The sequence below is a fragment of the Astatotilapia calliptera genome, chromosome 18, assembly GCF_964374335.1.
Source record: "Astatotilapia calliptera chromosome 18, fAstCal68.1, whole genome shotgun sequence".
In the NCBI taxonomy this organism is placed as follows: domain Eukaryota; kingdom Metazoa; phylum Chordata; class Actinopteri; order Cichliformes; family Cichlidae; genus Astatotilapia; species Astatotilapia calliptera.
This window is the reverse complement of record NC_137439.1, coordinates 21,319,870-21,339,694: the sequence shown is the minus strand read 5'-3', so window position 1 is coordinate 21,339,694 and position 19,825 is coordinate 21,319,870. Positions and strand designations below refer to the sequence as shown.

Sequence of the window (19,825 nt, the reverse complement as noted above, 5' to 3'; positions counted from 1 at the left end):
TACATCCTTTTAAACACACTACAGAGACAGTTACAGTTGATCCAACTTCACTTCCCCTCTTATCTTTGATGCTCCAGCGTTGTGGTGTGATGTTATGGTGTAAGATTCAGTTGTGTTGAGTTGTGCTGTGAAGCTACTCTGTTCTCTGTACTGCGTTCCACTGACTTCTGTCTAAACATACACAGAGATGAAAGCCCTTTCTCTTCACACACACTCTGAATGAAGCTTTGTTCTGCTGGGGAATAGCACAGACTCAAAGGACCGGACCCAGCAGTTGGTCTCTTTGTCTACCATGCACCCAAATATGGCATAAAACATAAAATACAGCTAATTCAGTCAATATACTAATGTGCACGTTGACTGGAATTTCCTGGTAAAACAGCAAGCACCCAAATTACTGGAAAAAAGAGCGAGCCAGAAATATTCCGATGTGATAGTCTCATCTTATCCCTGCTAAATTTGCAAGCATTAAGTAATTAGCAATTCACAATCAATAACACCCATTTAGAGAAGAGAAAAATTGATTTTCTTTTCTTTTCAGTCACTTAATTTAGCATCAAATTAACAGCAGATTTTGAAGACAGCGAAGAAGACGGCAGAGGTCTTTGGAGTCTTAGTGATGTAGTGCCGTTTCTTTGCTGAGGCCTGCATGTCTATATCAGACCATAAACACGCACTCGTACTCATGCCCACATCTCCTTATTGGGGCTCAATGCACCCAGTAATCTGTGAAGTGAAGATTAGTGGTCAGAGAGTTGATGTGACCAGCGGGCCTTGTGGAGATATGAAGAAAAGAGGGAGTGTCAATCTATGATAATAGCCATACTGGTTACGGTGACGCATCCCCGCCCTCACCCAACAACGGCAGAGAGAATGAGGATTACAGGCTAGAATAGAGTTACAACACGGACCACACAGAGTGCGATAAGGTACGTCGTGTGGCTGTGGGAAAAATGTGAGCAGAATGCATCAGCGGATTTTCTGGGTTTTAGGAGAAAAATATTTCGCAAATTGCAGCTGTGGTTCAAATGTAAACACCCACATGCATGTGACACAGTAGCATCCACATAAAACTATTCATATAGACACAGACAGACACACAAAATGCAGGCTGAGCAATGAGTTATTCACACTCGAGAGGGTGTTGGTTCTCAGAAATCCCTCAGGTCAGATGTCACGTACACAGGAGCTCTGGATCCAAACTTAGACCTCCCTCTGTTTTTTTGTTTTTTTCTCACATGCCCCCCTCCTCTCCCTGTCTGCCTCTCTCTCTCTTGCTATCTCTTGATACACAAACCAACTTTCATGTGACTTTGTTTACATTAATGTCCCCCTTTCTCAGTTTAGCGATGCTTCTCCTCCTGCGAGGTCAGTTTCTTGCTTTTCATTATCCGTGATAACAGAGCAATCACACGAGTATTGATTTGAGCCGCAGCACTTTATGAAAGCCATCCAGTGCTCGCGACGTAGCCCGGTAACATTCATTTAATCATCTCCGAGCTCTGCCTCAGAGTGAGAAAGAAGAGTCGCTGAGCAGAAATCGCAAGTCTGAGGCAGCAATGACGCATCAATAGCAACACTGTTTCTGAAATGACTGAGGTGGGCTCTTTTTCTAATATTGGGCCTTCTGGGTTGAGAAATAAAGACTTTCTTTTATCTAAATGAGAGATTTCAAAACTTAAAGCATGAGTAATGCAGTGGGATGCAATATATTCTCACTAAAGAATGACAAGTAGACTTACAATGCCCTGTATATATATATACATATTTATTTATTTGTTATAAAATATATAATACAGTCGTGGTGTATAATGAGCTTAGATTACAAAAGCAATCTGGAGACAGACAAAGAAAATGGGGAAGTGATCTTAATACAGAGAAAACAAAGTCACCTACAAATAAAGCCCCTTAGCCTGGGATGAGTTACGTGTACCAATCTCCTTCCACATTTTTTTGTCTTTCAACCAAGACTCCATCATTATCTCTATCACTTCAGAGTGGCAGCGTTGTGATGCATTTCAACCCTAAGCAAGACCTATAAAAGAAGGAAAAAAAGTTTAAAGGGGTCCTTTAATATACCTTCCTTTAGTCCCAGCTTTCTGCTCTCCCTTTTTTAACCCTTGTCACTCCCGCCACCATCTGCACAAGTCTCAGACAACAGGGGGAAAAAAGCCTCTTCTATCAGTAGCCAAGTAATAATGATTAGTTTAGTTTGCAGCACTAACAGATTTAATCTGGTATGTATTATGCTAATCTGATCTCACAGTCTGTAATCCTATCCACGGCTCTAATCCCACTGTCAACTGGCCTAATCCTGTTTCTGTGTGTGATTATGCCTTTCGGGCTTGGCACCAGCACGAGGACGATTTCACCCTCTTCCTCTCCTACAGCATTTTATCAAGTGGTTTAGCCTCATACTCTTTCTATTATGGAAGATTATATTCTGATATTCATAAAGTTTGCAAAAACAACAGCTGGAACTAGCAACAGCTAACTTGCAATTTCAGAATTAAATCCAGCCTAAAAGATTTTGCAAGCAAGGCTACAGCCACAAATGCAAGTCATACGCTATATTCTGCTGTCTGTGACCATCATATAAAGTAATTAGGGCTAATAATTGGTGTTCAGATTGTGTCACTGTTCCAGGTCAAGAAAACAACAACACATGAATTATCCTGCCTAAATTAAGCCTACATTTGAGGGTGTTGACTGTGACTCATTGCTCAATAACATATAATGAAATAAACGAATGCATAATGGAGAATATTTTAAGTTTCAGATTCGCCAAATAAGGTAAAAGAAGGTTTTCCTTGCGATGACAATGAAAACTGAATTGAAGACAAGCAGAAAGTGATTAAGACTGTTGCCATGAGTCTGACAGGCCCAGACACTGCGATTCTGAGAAGGAATGCACTTAAAGAAAAACAAGACAGGCACACAGAGAGCAATTGAGAAAGAGAAAAACACATGGACAGCTATCAACTATTTTTTTCCACTTTTTGCCTCACAGTCACTTCTAAAAAGCATGTGAGTGTGCAGCGCCTGACATAGCCTCCTTAATGTTTTGGCATCGACGGAGAGAAAAGAGGCAGGGTAAACGTGACAGCTGGACCGAGGAGAGGGAGTGGAAGAGTGAAAAGGTGTTAAGAGAATTGAATCTAAGTGAGCGGCTGTGCCCTCAAGCTACGCGCTCACCTGTCTTGTGGGATTGATGATAGCCTAGCTAACTGTAGCATCTGCTAGTACTGTTATCAGTAACTATTAATAAAGTTGATATAATTTTGTTTCTTTGTTATAAACTATATAGCGTGAAAAATGTAACCGAATGGGCACACCTTGCAGTTCATTGTGTTTTCTATTGATTTGAATCACGGACCAGTGGCATTACCAACACTAATTATAATGTATTGTGCCAAAGTCTTGACCCACCTCTCCATTTTTTAAAAATATTTTGCTTCCAAGGAGCCCGAATTTTTGTAACTTTTTAAAGGTGGGCTAGATCAATACTTCTCCAGGGTTTCTGAAGCTCTTTCCAAGTTTTTTTACTTAGACTTTGGCTTGTTTTCAGTCCAGTCCTTGTGCCTGACCATTTTCAGAGGAATTAAGCCACTTTAGACTGACCTATAAGTCATTCAAAAATTATAAGGCCACCTAATTCAAGGGATGAACCAGCGTTGTGTCTACATGCAAAGGACAATTTTGCAAAAAACACTTCAATACTAACTTTGTTACTGCACAAAAACACATAGTTGAGTTGAATTTGACTGATATGAATTGAAAAATACCAAAGATAACAGCAGCTTTAATGAGATAAAATAGTAATTTTGCATCAACAAGGCAAAATAAAAATCCACCAGACCCAACACAGAACCTGAGACACAGATCTTTCAGTTGATCCATCTACTGTTCACTGAAGCCTTAAACAGAAATGGTCTTTGTTATAACCTCAGGATAAAAATGCTCGGAAACTCAAGTGCCAGTTTTAGGACGTTTACTGACCACTTTTAGAAACAACCACAGCTAGTCGCACACATACAGGAAACTGTCCCACGCATAACATTCCGGCAGGGAGAACCCTGAAAAACCTCTGAAGGTTCCGGGATGCAACGCCCCCAAACATACATTAACAACAAAACTGTCTATAACAGTCTTAGTGGAAGACTGGGTGTCAAGAAGCCATTCTTAATGAAATCAAACAGGAAGAAAAGGGCGAGGTATGCCAATTTAAACAACAAGTGGACTGCTCACGAAGTTACTATGAATCCAAATGTGAAATTCCTGGTTCAAATATTGTCCCTAAGAACAGAGGAAGTTGGGAGGTGAGTGTCTACGGTCATCTGTAAAACATGGTGGAGGCTTTATCATTTCCGCCAGTGGGGTTGGAGATCTTGCCAATTTGATGGAATTATGAACACAGAAAAGTACCATCAGATTCTGATACCATCTGGAAAGCATCTGATTGTCAACAGCTTCACGCTTTAGCATGACAATAATCCCAAACATACTGTTAATACAGTAAAAGCATACCTGGCCTCCCCAGAGCCCAGATCTCATATGACTGAAGCAGCTCGGGATCATCTTGACAGATAACAGAACAAAACGCAGCTAAGATCCAAAGAATAGCCTTGAATGTCCTTCGAGAAGCCTGGAGAACTATTCCTAAAGACTACTTAAAGAAATTACAAAAAGGTTTGCCAGCCAGAGTTCAGGCTGTGTCGAAGAATAAAGGTGGTCACACCAAATATTGACTTTTGAGCTTGTTAGAATTGTAAAAACCACTTTTTTGCCTTATATACTGTGTTTCCATATATTCACACATTTCAGTAAATCGCTGCACCTACTTCCCATTTTCCCAACAAAATATAAAGAAATGAGGGGTGGACTCAGTACAGATTATGTTTTACGAGTTTCGGATAATTTAACGCTTGAATCCTGACTTTGATCTGTCAATATTTGCTACTGGGTGGAGCAAACAAACCCTCGGGCTATTTGTAGCTTTCTGTTAAGTCTGTACGTTAAAGACAGATTCAGAAAGGGCAGCTAGAGAAGTAATCATTGTATCACTGGTGTTATAAATGGGCCCAGTGTGATGCCGGGACAGGGACGGCTGACACCGAGAAGAAAAGACTGTTGTTGCTGATCTTCTGTCACATAAGCTCACAGACAAGATGCATAGATGCGCTGATGTGACAAGGATGCACACACAACCTAAAACAAGCAGGCCAAGGAAAAGGCTCTATGTGGTTTAGTGTGTGCATCAACCAGGATTAGCGTGGTCCAAGCATGAATGTGACAAAGACTTAAGAATAGGCCCATTGATGCCAGGAGAAAGAAAACTAAAAACGCCTACTTACTGAAATAAAATCCCAGTTATGGGTCTCAGTTTATTTTAATAAGCTAGAGGAAAGACTGAGCATAGCCACGCACAGCATCCGTTTAGCAGAAGCTGTATCGTACAGATGAATAAATCTACCCCTTAAATATATTTAAAGAGGAGAAAGAGCTTTTCTGTATGCAGTCATAGAAATCCCATTAGGAATGCAATTAAGATGAAAAGTCTGCAAGAGGAGTTACATCATTCCTGCCAGAATCCGACTGAAAATCTGCACCATGCCACTGAAAACAAACCTTGATGACTATGGCTTGCACTTTTTGAAAGTCAGTGTATCAAAAGCAAAGTGAGTACGGCTGACCTATGACCGACTTTGGATTCCACGTGCTCATCTGTGGCTGCTGTGTTGGAAAATGGCACATCTGTCTGTCTTTAGCGTGTGTGGTGTGCTTACGTTAACCCTTGCAGTTGATTTAACGTGGCAGAGTGTTCCTCAGGTTATCGCTGGCCAAAAAAAGTGACAGGTATTGAATGCACGTGGCCATATACAGTCAGTCAATGCGGAGACTGGCAGAAAAATTTGTTTGAAATCACAAAAATGCCGTCAGCTAGCAACATGGTTAATATTTACCAGAAAAGTCTGTCTGGTGTGTCTGTGTGTATTTAACCTCACTGTACTGGATCTAAACGTGCTGTCAAAATATGACCAGCGAAACGAGAGGAAAGGCAGATAGAGGAAAGAGAATGAACGGGAGAAAAAGCCAGACAGATGCAGTCCAGACCAGAAGTTGTAAATCAGGTGTAAAATAATGGCTAAAACAAAGTGTCAGGTCGCAGCTTTTATGCGTGTTTACATTGACGTAGACAGAGCCATGTGGGGAAATGTAAGCGGCCTAATAAAAAGAATTACCACCAGCGTGAGGCGTTGAAAAGTAGCTGGACAGCAATGCATAAAGTCAAATAAACCAGCATATTTAACACATTGTGGAAAATCCTGTGGGGAAAATGACTAATTTAAATATTCAGTCCATAGATATTAACACACGATATATCTTCACTGGGGACGCTCCCTCAGCCTTTTACCGCTGCTTGTTGTGGCATCTTTCCGTGATTAGTCTCAGCAGGGGGAAACCATCTGCAATCAGACTGATATCAGGTGATGCTCGTGCTGTGACTTATAGGTAATTGCTTTTTTCTTTCAGCAACTTTTTTCTTTCCTCATTCCTGTAGTTCACTTGTTACTTTTTTGTATATTTTTGAACTGCAATCTGTTTTTTCTGGATTTTCGGCTCACGTGGGAGGTATCATGAACAACGGGGAAACATGTATGCCTACATCCTCTGTCTAGCAGCTTGTTAGGCATTTACATGAGTACTTCTGCTTTTTTTTTTTTCAACATTTCTAGCAGCTGACTTTGGCAAACCGATTACCTTTTGTGTACCTCTGATAGATTTTTTTCTTTTGTTAACCCCTATTATTGTTTTCTTCAAGTTAAAGTGAACTCTTAACCCATATTGAGTCTAATTGCCAACCTCAGTCACACAGTTCTTTTTACACGGATGTAAAGCATACTTGAGACTTAGCCTTTTACAGTAGCACCTGCTTTATGTCGAATTTAATGTGCCAAAGCGAGAAAAAACGGTCCCTGAATAAATAATTGGTGTGCAGATGGTAAACAAGCAAATATTTCTCATTTAACATCCAGCTCGCCTCAAACAGTGCAGCAACACAAACGAAGCGGCCGCAACAGCACCACAAATCCCGATGTAATGCACGTGCATGTGCTCAGAAACGTGATGACAGTGGGTGTGTCAGGCTGGCAGGTAGACAAAGCACAAAGTCTATGCTGTGTGAAAGCATGTGTGTGTGTGTATCTTCAAATGGTTCTCTGTGGTAGACGATCAACTGCTTGCATTTTTAAACATTTGGGATGCCATCCGGGGTTAAACAAGGACCTGCTCCTGACCTAATTCCACACGGGTTTGTGTTGTACGATACGTGTGTGGTAATAGCTGTGCTAGTAGGGTAGTTATCCAGGTGTAATGTGACCCATCTTGCCCAGGAATGGGTGTGTCCTGATGCAACAGACAGACCGAGTGGAACAGCACAGAAGGCGCTTTTAATGAGCATTAAAAACAAGCAACAACAAGTTCATTTACAGCAGAGAACAACTTGCCTCATATACTAATGAGGCAAGTTGCGCGCTTGTTTCTGCAACATTAAGCCCCTGTTACACTCCTATCAGCTTTAGTGTACAAGCAGAGAGAACAAGTGGTATCAACTAGAGTGAGTTAAAAGTAAGTTACTACGCTGTACCTCCTCGAAGTATCGGGTATATTTTAAACATCTGCCTCATCAGTTAATCTGTTGCTTAGATTAGTTTTAGCTATGAGGCCCGTTGTTTATTAAGATTCCAATTTATTACACCTCACCTATCTGCTCTGCAGTTAATCATTGACGGGCAAAGTTACAAAGCTGACTTTAAATCAGGGAGTCCAGGCTACCATTATCCCTCTCTAAATATTTACCCTGCTTCGACATAGCTGAGCTGTCTGTGCTGCACCAACCAGATAGACAGGCAACAGAAACGGCTGCACTCTGAGGTTAAGGCCAAGTGTAAGGCCAGCAAACACCCACAAGCATCTTGTTCAAGCACGGGCAGATTCAAAAGCACCTCCACTCTGTTACGGGTCTGTGGCCTAGATGGATACGTGGTTGTAATTGATTTTCTAGCTTGAGGGAATGTGGTGCACATATGATTACTGCCATGAGAAATCATGATTTAACTCCTTTTTACTATTTCTGGTATCAATATATTATGTACAATGTCATTTAGTGCCGGACAGATGTTTGTGAGGCCGTGACCGTGACATAAAAAAAAAAAGAAAAAGGCCGAAAAGAGAGCGAGAGTGGCTGTTGGGGAAATGACTGGCTTTGGGTGTGACCTGCTCAGCTATGCACTAGTGATCATGTGAGACCTGTGCTAATTATACACTTCTCAAGAAGAAGGTCGATCCTCTCTCATGGGCAGAAAACATGTGCACATGTGTCCAGGAGGCTGCATTAGTGTCTGCGTGTTGGGAGTGGGCAATGTGGCTTCATGTAACACAACTCATTCGAGAGTTAGTCCTATTTCAACCTCTCAATCTGTGTTAAAGAGAATTAGGGCAGCTGATTTTTCACTCAGTGCTGCTGCGGGTCTGTTTAGAAAGACTAATGCAGAGAGAGTGTGTGTGTGTGTGTGCGTGTGCAGAACTAGAGGTTTATGCCTTATCATATAGTGTGAACAATTATCTGACAAATCCACAGGTTTTCTTTCTGATATTTCCTCTATCCTCTTTTGCTCTTTCTCTGTCTTTTTACTTTCTGCTTCTCTTTCCATTGTGGGTTTCGGAGACCTGCTCTGTTTTTCATTACCAGTGGAAAAAATGGGGCGAGTGGTTTAAAAAAAAAAAAGTATTACCCATCTCCATTAATACACATATCCTAGTGGAAAATGAGTCTAAACTACTAAAAAAGGACTTCAGAGTCCTTCAAAAAGCCACCGTATACTTGCCAGTCACTCCTTTTTAATGGCAACCTCTACCTCAGTGTGACAATTTAAACATCCGCCTGCAGATAAAAGCACCACTGCTCTCTCAGTCAATATCCTCTCGCAGTGGGTAACACTGAACTCAGGAGTCTGTGACATGTAGGTAACGTTGTGTTATGTCTGTAGCAGTTATGCTGCTGCAGCAGGTCTTCAGTTTGCTAAAACTTGAATATAACTGGATGCCACCTTTTTTTGTTTTGGCTATTTTAAAATGTTAATCCAAATTATTTTCTGACATCTGGCAACACAATATTTTAACTATGTGAGGCTGAGTAAACTAAACTGCTTATGAGTATTATGAGTGCCTTATGTCCCACTTTTGCAAAGTTGCAGTGTTTTGAGAAGATTTCAGGAGATTAAGCTGTGAAAATATATTAAACTTTTCTTGTAATTTTCATGTGCACAGGTGAAGAAGCTGCTGAACAGTCAGCTTGGGCCTGACAATGTTCTTTTGTCCACATCTGGCTGTAAGAACTCTTCCCCTGAGTTGCACTGCGCACACGCTGTCCTCATCCTAACCCTGCTCACATGCAGTCAATGACCACGAGTCACCAGTATCTGCTGGACAATACAAACACGAAAAACATACAGTGCCAAGTCAATGCTGGAAACTTTGGGTTGAGGTCCACCCATCTCCAGAGATCTTGTGCTCCGATAAAAAGAGTCATTGTGAAAGAGCGAGAGAATCGACGAGAGTGAGAGAGAGAAAAAAAGAGGTGTTTGCTTTCCTGCTGCTGCCTAAAAATGGAAAATTACTGCATACAGTTCCCCAACTCTGCTCTAAAGCAGATACACATATAGAAACACACACAAACCCCTTATAACTGCCCTTAGGCCTCTGAACAGGAAGTGGTTTCAGCGAATGAGAGCTACATGATGACGCTATCGCCTTGTTCGTTTCTAGCAGCTGAGCTTTGCTTAGGGCATCCGTATGAGTTTGTACATCTGGCTATTCATCAGACTGTTTGTCTGCTTTTCTATTCAAACACTGCCCCACAGCAAACATGATCACTTCCAGAATAACTGCGCTATTGTAGTAAATTCATGCAACTGTGTTTATGTGCAGTGTAATCAGTCGGAAAAGCAGCCGATTCTTGAATGAATTCCATTTGGAAGTAAACACTACTCAAAACATTTCGGACTGCGCCAGAAAATTCCACAGCTCTGTGTTAAATATGCCGAACTGCCTCACCTAACCCCACCGCCAAAACACCCACCCCCCTCCATTCTGCACCCTTCATCACATGTTCCAGTCACCTGACCAGAAATAGGTCGGACCAAGGAGAGCACATGCTGTGGCCAGATGGTGCACTCCAGTTTGTTATTTCCAGTTTGCAACACCATAAATTCCCTCAAACTGCCTGTCAGACCGAATGTGCTCAGTCTCTTATCTGTATCTCTTTATCGACTCCAGATTTCCTGCTCGCCACTTCTCCTTTCTTACCTTGAGCGAGTCGAAGCAAGCGATGACCCGTCCGTTGTCCACCTGGCAGCTCTTGGCTGGGTGAGCGAACTTGCACTCCTGGTCGGAGCGTGAGCAGGTGCCCCTCTGGAACTCCCGACATACTTCCAGTGTCAGCCACTTTGTGTCACGGATGTGTGTTATGTTCATTGCCATCTCAAGACGCCGGCAGAAAAAAGTATTCCGAGCGGAGATCTGTTCGAAAACTCTTCGAAATCTGTTCAAATTAAGTACCTATAGTGTTGTTATCCACAATCTTTTTCTTTTTCTGTTTACTTATCAGTGTTGTCACTGTCTGGGATACTTGTCTGTGAAGATGAAATGAAACACTCAAAAAGAAAAGTTCCTACTGATTGACTGGGCTCCTTCTCCAAAGTAAAATGTTGCAGGATGGCTGTGGATGTAAGCAGGTCCTATTCTTGATCAGACAGCGGCTGATAGAGTTATTATATCCAGGGGAGACTACTTAGCTTAACAGTCAAGCTGCCTCTCTTGGTTAGACTTCTCTCTCTCACTTGTTATTGCTTACTGAACTGCGTCATCTATAACATTCCCAGGCGAAGGTGACAGCTGAACTGAGAGCCCTCTGGTTAGGTGCAGTGAAGCAGGCAACAAAGGTGACAGTCTAGGTGTAGCCTGCTACAAGAAGGTTAAGGACACTGAGGACTAAGTGGAGGCTTTAGAGCGTTGAAGGCGAAGGTGAAAGGCAAGGTGATGCTGTGTGGGCCTGGTGGTGTGTTGGGCTGCTGTGGTAAGGCTGGTCAGCTGGTGGATAGTTGCTGGCAGCAGGGCCGTCTTACAGTGAGGAGAGCGGAGTTTGGAGTCAGGCTGCGTGGAGTGGATGATGATGGTACAGTGGATGGGGTCGGAGCGAAGGCTGCGAGGAGGGTGTGGCTGCTGTCCTTGTACTCGTGTTGCTGTGGCAGCAAGCGAGCGAGGCAGGGGGGAGGGTGGAGCTTCAGCTGTAGAAGCAGGTCAAAGCTGCAGCAGACATCAGGGAAGGCACTTCCTCTGGGGAGATAAAGAGAGAGATAGAAGAAAGGGGAAAAAAGGAACGAAAGATTAGTCTATATACAACACGTTAACAAAAAGAAGATAACAACTATCATGTTTGTTTTCCCGCTCGTGTGTCTTTCAGAGAAGATTCTGACCTGCAGGATTTTTAAAGTCGTGACACTGCTGAGCTATGCAGCTGTGGGAGTGAAGAATATGTAAAAATCTCAGAAATGCAGGGGTGTCAGCGAAAACAAATAAAACTTTCACCCGCTCTGCGCTCTAAACACACATAGTGCAAGCACACCTTCATCAGGCCATGCTACGCACAAACAGACACACACACATAGAGAGAGAAATGCACAAAGCAGCCATTCACAACTTTCCACATCATCTGGACAACGCAGAGAAAAGCACATCAAATCCCGTATCACTTACAGTCCAGTACAGCAAAGCCGGCCATTGCAAATGTGTTTAGAGGTGAAAGAAAGGAAGAGAGTGAAAGCAAGGGGGAAGTTGAGGCTGGGCATGAGGGAGAAGAGTTTAGTCATTTCCTTTCTTGCGAAGCCTTGTGAGAGCGGTGGCCAATGAGAGCTTGCGGAGTTGCAGCAACATTCTGGGCCGAGCGCCAGGTGAGAGCAAGGGGGAGGAGCGAACAGGAGGCTGACCTGCCCGCTTGCTGTTGAAAGACACACAGGCTGAACTGTTTCTGCCTCACAAGATAACCTGTTTCCTTATCAAAACAATAAAATTCATGGACTCCAGAGATAATGTCGTTTTATTTTTAAATAGGAAATACCACCGTTGCAGTAAGGCAATGCATATTGCAAAGGTCTCGCACAAATGCAAGCTCGCACGCAGTAATTGTGCAGAACACGATTGAATGAAACAGCCTGGTTATTATTTCACTGTCAGAATTTTCCCATTTATCACTTTTAAATGAGTTTATACATTTAAATGAGTCGTTTTTTGCTTTGCGTTTGTTTTGATTGTTTGTTTAAATTTTGCATTGCTGCCAGTGGTTTCTATTTTTGGTGAATCCATTGTATGGGGTCTGTTGGGGGAATCTGCATGATTGGGATCCCAGGGGCCCATCCTGCCCTTATCGCTAAGCCAGAGTAAGTCACCACACCCTGTGTAGTGAAATCGCTTTCCCCAGAAAAGCATGTGCACCCTCAGCAATGCCACCAACCAACCACTGCTAACTTTACAACACTGCAACGCACTATATCAGAGCCCTGCAGCACAGCAGCGCAGCGCAGCCCATGATGAGCCAGCAACATAGATAAACAGTGTATTTAGAGAAAGAGAGAGAGAGAGAATGACAAAACATTTCAGTTTCACCTTGGATGACCCTTATGATAGCAAATGTAGCAATGTAGCATTAGAAATGACCTTTGGCGTGTATTCGGAACGCAAATCCTGCAACGACCATACTCGACGACTACACACATACCCAGACAATTATCTTTCATATCACGCGTTATATGGAGATCAAAATAAATTAACTTTCCAATGAAACACAAACATAAAACATCTGTCTCTTCACTATAACTAGTGCTGTGTCAGTTTTTGGATCGATTCCGATACCAAAGGAATACATATACATGGCCAGTATTGCCGATACCAGTAACGATAACCTATAGCGGGAGTTTATGTAGTGGAAAGCAGTGTGTTGTGATTTATGAGCTGAATCATCATCTATTCATATTTTAATAATTTCAGCATATTTTAATGACCCCTAAATCGTTATGATTTTTTACTTTCCACAGTAATTAGTTGATACAACAAAGCACACTTTTCAGCTTTTTCATCTATTTTAAAACTATTTTTCTTTAGACCTGGAATGTAAATGTGCCTGTATCTGAAGCACTTTGGATCAACTTCTGTTGTTTAAATGTGATGTGACACAATTCAGTGGGCTACATATTGAGAGGTTAGAAACAAAGTATCACTCTGATACCAACACCAGCGTTGGTATGAATACTAACGATATTTGGATCGATCTGCACACCTCTCTTATCTTAGCAAATGTTGCGCAAGAAGCAATAGTTTTCCTGCCGGTTTAAAAACTCTTTTATGCCAAAAAACATTTTTGAGTAACAGAACTTAGATTGAATATCTTCGTCAGAGTGCAACTCTTCCAGCATGCTGCATGTCATACTTTTGTTTGTGTGACTCGGGCCACATTTCTGTTCCCATGAACTCTATTCACGTGAAGTCATTCATCAACTTGCGCACACTGCTACATAAATGTCAAGTCAGTCGAGAGTAATCTTTATGTGTGTTCATGAATGGTCTGTTATTATCACTAAATGTTGACCTTACATGTACCTATTACAATTGAGTCTGATGAGGCATTTAGTGACACACTTTTACTACCAAGTACACTTTGTGGGGTTCAGCTGAACCATGTTGTCTGGACACTAATGAGGTGGAACAGAGACATCTAATTCTTTTTTTTTTTTTAACTAAAGGCACCTGGAACTGTCTTCAATCAAATGCGAGGGTGTGACGACTTGATGCATTAAAAGCTGACAGCCCCCTGAGTCTGTCGGCTTGCCTAATCAGTTTCTGTGGTTTTGGTCAGATGAGAACACAGCTATGAGGGAGAAACAATGTAATATGGTGTAAGACGAGCCAGAGTAATAATGAATCCTCATTATGATCCATCATGTCTGGACAAGGGCCTCCTTCCCTTATTGATTTCCTCATCTCTACAGTTTTTTTCTGTTGGTGTGCCACTCCCTCTATCTAATTCCACTTTAACTGTCAGTGCTCTTCGAGTATCCATTTCAAATCAGCGAGTGTTTAACATTATCTTCTTCTCTGCTCTTTCCACAAAATTTCTAACAGTAATATAATTTGAACAGGTGGATCTGTGATTTCCTTCCTATTGTTTCAGCCACCTCAACTCCACCCACGTCTCTGCCTTCGTGCCCTCGGTGTGATTATCTGGCCTATGTTCTCGTTCAGCATCCTCGGCAGCCGCCCCTTAGACTCCAAGGTCTTGTAAGCTGGTGCAAGGTCGATCAGAGTGGTGGAAGGGGAGACAGCGAGAGAGCGCAAGCAAGACATTCTTCCTATCGCTCTTTTAGGACACGTGGTAGTAAGACTATGGGCCGACAAGAAGAGGAAGCGGAAGAAGAATCGGTCCTGTGACAACAGCATACACTTTTATGGCATAAACAGTTTTGAAAATCAAGCCTCCACATCTTTTACTTTCTCTTCCTTTTGAGCCATGAAACAAATCTGTTCTCGCTATGAAAAAACAGAACAAACTGTCAATATTCACCCTACGCCGAAAGCCCCTACAAATCATAAAACCTGACACTGATGTGCATGGTGAATGGTGCTGAATGGCAGTCGTGCATGAAAACATGCCTCAGCTGACTGAAAAGTGGAATCTACCAAAGACACATGCTAATCTGGCAGCTGGTTTTGGGATTTTGGAGTCCTTATTGCAACTGGAAAACTCAGCAGGGCCGAGAAAACAAGAAATAAGGTGTGGCTCACAGTTATGATAAGACTTCCTGAAAAAATGAGCGACACATTATTAGTTTAGATAAACGTGGCTTGACTTCATGGCCACGAAATACTTAAGGCTCTTTATTGCATAGACGCATAAAATGGAATAACTAGCGCAGTATTAACAGAGATTAATCTCAAGAAAATGCACGTATGCTACTGGTTATATTGCACCATCTGGTATGGCTACCTAATTAGCAAACCACAGCTTCGAGGCGGAGCTTCTATTTTCGACTGTGACAGCGGAGAAAGACGCAGTCATCCCTTTTGGTTCGCTGCTGTTCAGCGCAGGGAGTGGTTTCAGCATTTTGCCAGAGGTGGTGTCAGGGTGACAGTGTGCTGATACAGGTCATCACGCTGTACGAAACACAACACCTCTGGACTTGCTGCTCAGAAGCTAGCATTCCAATACTGCCCTCGTTGACCTTTACACACACTTACACACCGGTGCATATCTGGACACATATTGATACTTTCTTTATCTTTTCTGCATTGATGCACAAATGTAGAGGCTAAATGATGCTGCTCAGATCTCAGTTGGTTGAGAGACTGCATTCAGTAAGGTATCCAAAAAAATTCGTGCAAGTGTATACAGGACACACTATTTACTTACACTTCATTTATTAGTTTGGTTTAATGTGAGTACAGATCACATGGACAGAGAGCTGTGCAAATATAACATTGCTGTTCTGAGCTGTGCCACATCTGTTACTCTTATCAACTTCATTGGCATGCTCGTCCTCATCATAAAGTCATTAACTTGTCTTATTTATTAGTCGCATCAAGTTATGTATTTGATTAAGGTTTCCTGAAAGTAACTCTTTGGCTAGAAACGCAAAACTAACAATGCCTATTGATTCTCTAGAGGAGCAAACCTCTGGAGACAATGAGAGCTCTTGTGTGGCACACATGGACAGCGCTAAACACACACACACGCTGACAACATACATAAGCGAGAACCTGTGTAAACACACAAACCTCTATCCGACTCGACACTGGGCATTCTTAAACTGTGGTGAATATCTGATTGTGGGCAACACTGCATCTTTGTGTGCACATGTGTGTGTAAGGATGTTGTGAAATCAACAGACAGTGAGGATAATGGCGGGCCTTATGGTTTATAGAGTGGCTCGCTGGCTCGCGTTTATGTCGTCTGTATCAGTACACAGAGAGACAGGGGCTAATTTCTACTGAAACGCACTAAGACGATTGCAAATAGCCAAAAGTAAAGTAAGATAACAAGTGAACAATTCACAAGTTTCAAAACAAGAGAATCATATGCTCTGACCTTTGCAGTCACCGGATCTCAATCTGACTGAGCAATCGTGGAAGATTCTGGGTGGGTATATGGAAAAATATCCTTTAGAACTGCAGTGTTGATTCCTCTAGGTGTTCAGAAAGTGTAAAATCCAGGATATTTTGAACTTATACCCTTACTCACTACTTAATAAGACCCTATTTAAGAAGTTACTGAATCCCCAAATTATACAAAAGCACTGCTTAACCTAGGTGCATTACACCTACAACAAAAAAATGCATACTTTAATTTGTTTCAGCCGATGATCAGGAAGCGTTGCCGTGACTGTGTGATTTTGCCCAATAAGACCACAGCAATATTGCTAAATCTTTTTTCCCCCTGCAAAGTAGCACAAACTGTCAGTCTGAAATTTCTCTCCTCATTATTTCCTTTTAAGGTCACAACTCTGCAACTGTCTGCTATATTTTTCATTTAAATATTTGCAGAACAAAATTTTCATTCCTGGACAAACACTAAGGCATCTAATCATGTGTTCCACTACTAATCCCACGCTAAGCACCTATATTTGGCTGCGTTATCTGTGTATTTTATGCAAAGACACATTACCAGTCACCAATTTTATCTTCTGCCCTAATCACCAGTGACCACGTCATGCAATGTCTCATGCTTGCATTGACCGAATATTATTGGGGCCCCTTCTCTGCTAGACTGAGGCAAAGGTTGCTAGAAAAAGCCCGAGCGACAGAATCAGACTAGTGGGACGGCAGCGTTATAAATGTTACAGCCATCTGACACGCTGTCGGAGATGAAGAGGCCTAAGAAGTCATGGCTGTCAAGAGAAACAAGTAGAAGCTTGTGTTGACATGTGTACCTCCGGACAGAACAATAATGAAATATCTAGACCCTTATTACTGGCAGCACAAACAGCAGCTTTGACACATCAGTCACCCCACATATTAGCGCTGCTGTGTAGCTCTGATAAAATGGGCACTGCTGCTATCGTGTGATGTCTAAAACAGAAGCCTGAAAATAAGAACAGGAAGAAACATGTATCAAGTCAGGTTAAAACCTCATTTATTACTGGTGTATTACTTTGCTAAGGGCATTTCTTATTTTTAGCTTAGCTTAAAGTGTGTCATGCTCGGGCAAAACTGTGTCAAACTTCCTCAGAGAGGATGAAATGTGGTTGTATCACCAGAAGCATACAGAGAAGCCCTCGTGTAATAAAGGCTTAACCTGTCAGCGCACAATCAGCCAGGCACATAATCCTTTCTGTAGGGCAGATTCTAAATGATAGGAAGCACATATAAATGCAGAGTAATTTGCACCTGAATGTATGCACGTATGCGACTCGACGCCGAGAGAGCAACATGATCTTACGACTTCCTTATCTGCCATAATCACAGTGACACGTTCTTTAGCCAGACAGAAATTAACAGTCTACCTGCAGTGCACCTATTGTGGAGATTTTTCCAAAGTCTCTACTAAGTAATCTGCCACACATCTGTCTTTGCTGCGACTGCTCACATGTGTGCACATACTTGGGTGTGTGTGCTACTGTCTGAGCCACCATGAATCCCTCTAAGTCACAACAACAACATTCCTCATCATTGCACCAACCACCAACAAGCCACCGAGGGTATACTCAGAGATCATGAGGAGAAGGACAAAGACGGGAGGAGAAGGAATGAAGGCGTCAGATACTTTTAGAAATAAAATCGTGACCAGCTGCTGTTCACAAATTGTTTTAAAGCAACAAACAAACAGCGAAATTAATATAATTGGTGCTAAAAGATATTATTGTATGAATTAAAATGCTTTTCGTTCCTTATAAACCAGTCTGATCTACACGGACAAACCAGCCTGGTCTGTAATCGCTTGGAAAAAAGGTATTACAGTACACTGCAAGTCACCCAAACAAAGTAAACTCTTAAGTCGACTTACTTTCACTCCCGTTTAAAGATCAACAAGTAAAACCTTCTCCATTTACGCGGTCTCCTTCTCCCATGTTTCTCTGTCCTTCTTTCCCCTCTTCCCTTCTCTTTGCAACTTTCTTCCTCTCTCTCTCTCTCGGTTACTCCCCCCTCTGTCAGACGCATGCAAACACTTACTTAGAGACACACACACACACTCCCACAGACAGAGTCACCCCCTCACACACTCTCTCCTCCCGCGACCCGAAATGCTTGGCAAACATTCTAACGTACTGAAATACTGCTTGCCATATAAGGTAGCACCAGCTTCACATGTCACACATAATTTACATACGGCGGGGCGGGAGTTTGCCTTACACAGGTCACTCATGTTAAGGAAACACACATGTGGTAGATCCATGCTTTCGCTTTGGGCTGACACAGCAAGAAAGAGGGAAGACGTATAGGAGAGTCAAATGATACCATTCTCCCTGTTAACCAAGCCCTGAAGGATAACTCCAAACATGTCCTATGTTGAGTCAGGCAGAGGGAATGAAAGCTGAGTGGGCGATCTATTGATCCTCTCCACTGCTTCCTGGAACAACCACGGCCCTCTAAACACACACACAAGCAAATTTTCTTGCTAACTAGCGCTACCCTCAGGAACGAGCTATTGTGTGACTGTCTGGTGTGAGCCAAGAATGTGTCTAAATGTGTGCGTGCCTCTCTCTCTCTCTCTCTCTCTCTCTCTCTCTCTCTCTCTCTCTATATATATATATATATATATATATATATATATATATATATATATATATATATATATATATACACACACACACACACATATATAAATACACACACAGATACACACACACACACACACACACACACACACACACACACACACAACAAGCCATAACAAATGGAAGTTAGCCATGTGGTACACACACACCTACACACACACACAGAGAGAGCAGACACCAAGGCAAGCAATCTCCACATCTCTACCTATTCTCCATTGCACAAGTGCCTACTTTGGAAAGTAAAGGCAGCACACACACACACACACACACACACACACACACACACACACACACACACACACACACACACACACACACACACACACACACACACACACACACACACAGGAGGAAAGATCTAGATAAACCAGTGAGGCAGGGAGGAGGGTTATGAACCAAGCTCTTACCTCTCACATTGCCCTCCAGTTTGTGTGTGCGTGCTTCCGCGTGTCGACTGGCTCTGTATGTTTATGCGTGTATTCAGACAGGCCGCGACAGCAGACCCCCAGGCACCGGCTGGACCATTCTCAGGCAGGCAGGCAGAACACAGCAAGGCAGAGCGACTGGCAGAAGAGGAGGCAAGCGAGTGAGCGAGTGAATCAGCAGCGAATGAGTAAAGGAGCTGTGCGCGGAGCCGAGCACCCAGAGTGAGGGAGAGCGGATAGGGAGAAAGCAAGAGAGAGAGAGGAGGAGTGTTTGTCTGTGCGGTTGTGTGTGTATGCGTTGCAGCGTTGGCTGTGTGCGCTAGTGTCTCCCCTCCCCTGCCTCTCCAAGTGGCTAAGCTGGGTTGTGCAGAGCTGTGCTGAGACGGGGCTGGGCTGTGTCTTTACTGACTCCCCTGCCTCTGGATCATCTGTCTGCTGCAGGAAAGTAGTGCTCACTGGGCGGCAGTGGCAACAGCTGTGGAGGAGGAGGAGGATGACGACGAAGAGGAGGAGGGAGGG

General features: G+C 42.7%; 1 protein-coding gene across 27 annotated transcripts in view; it reads right to left on the bottom strand.

Moving 5' to 3' along the window:
• mbnl1 (muscleblind-like splicing regulator 1) overlaps positions 1–19,825 on the bottom strand; it is a 41,379-nt gene that overhangs the window by 17,621 nt on the left and 3,933 nt on the right. For 24 of the 27 annotated variants that reach the window (XM_026150846.2, XM_080293091.1, XM_080293094.1 and 21 more), the window contains exons 1-2: positions 18,110–18,349; positions 10,369–11,397 (exon numbers count right to left, since the gene is read on the bottom strand). In XM_026150846.2, the coding sequence (XP_026006631.1) occupies positions 10,369–10,542 (174 nt within the window). In that variant the 5' untranslated portion in view covers positions 10,543–11,397; positions 18,110–18,349. Of the gene's footprint in view, positions 1–10,368; positions 11,398–18,109; positions 18,350–19,288; positions 19,710–19,825 lie in introns of those variants that run through there. The other 3 variants (XM_026150847.2, XM_080293104.1, XM_026150845.2) reach the window with 2 other exon arrangements.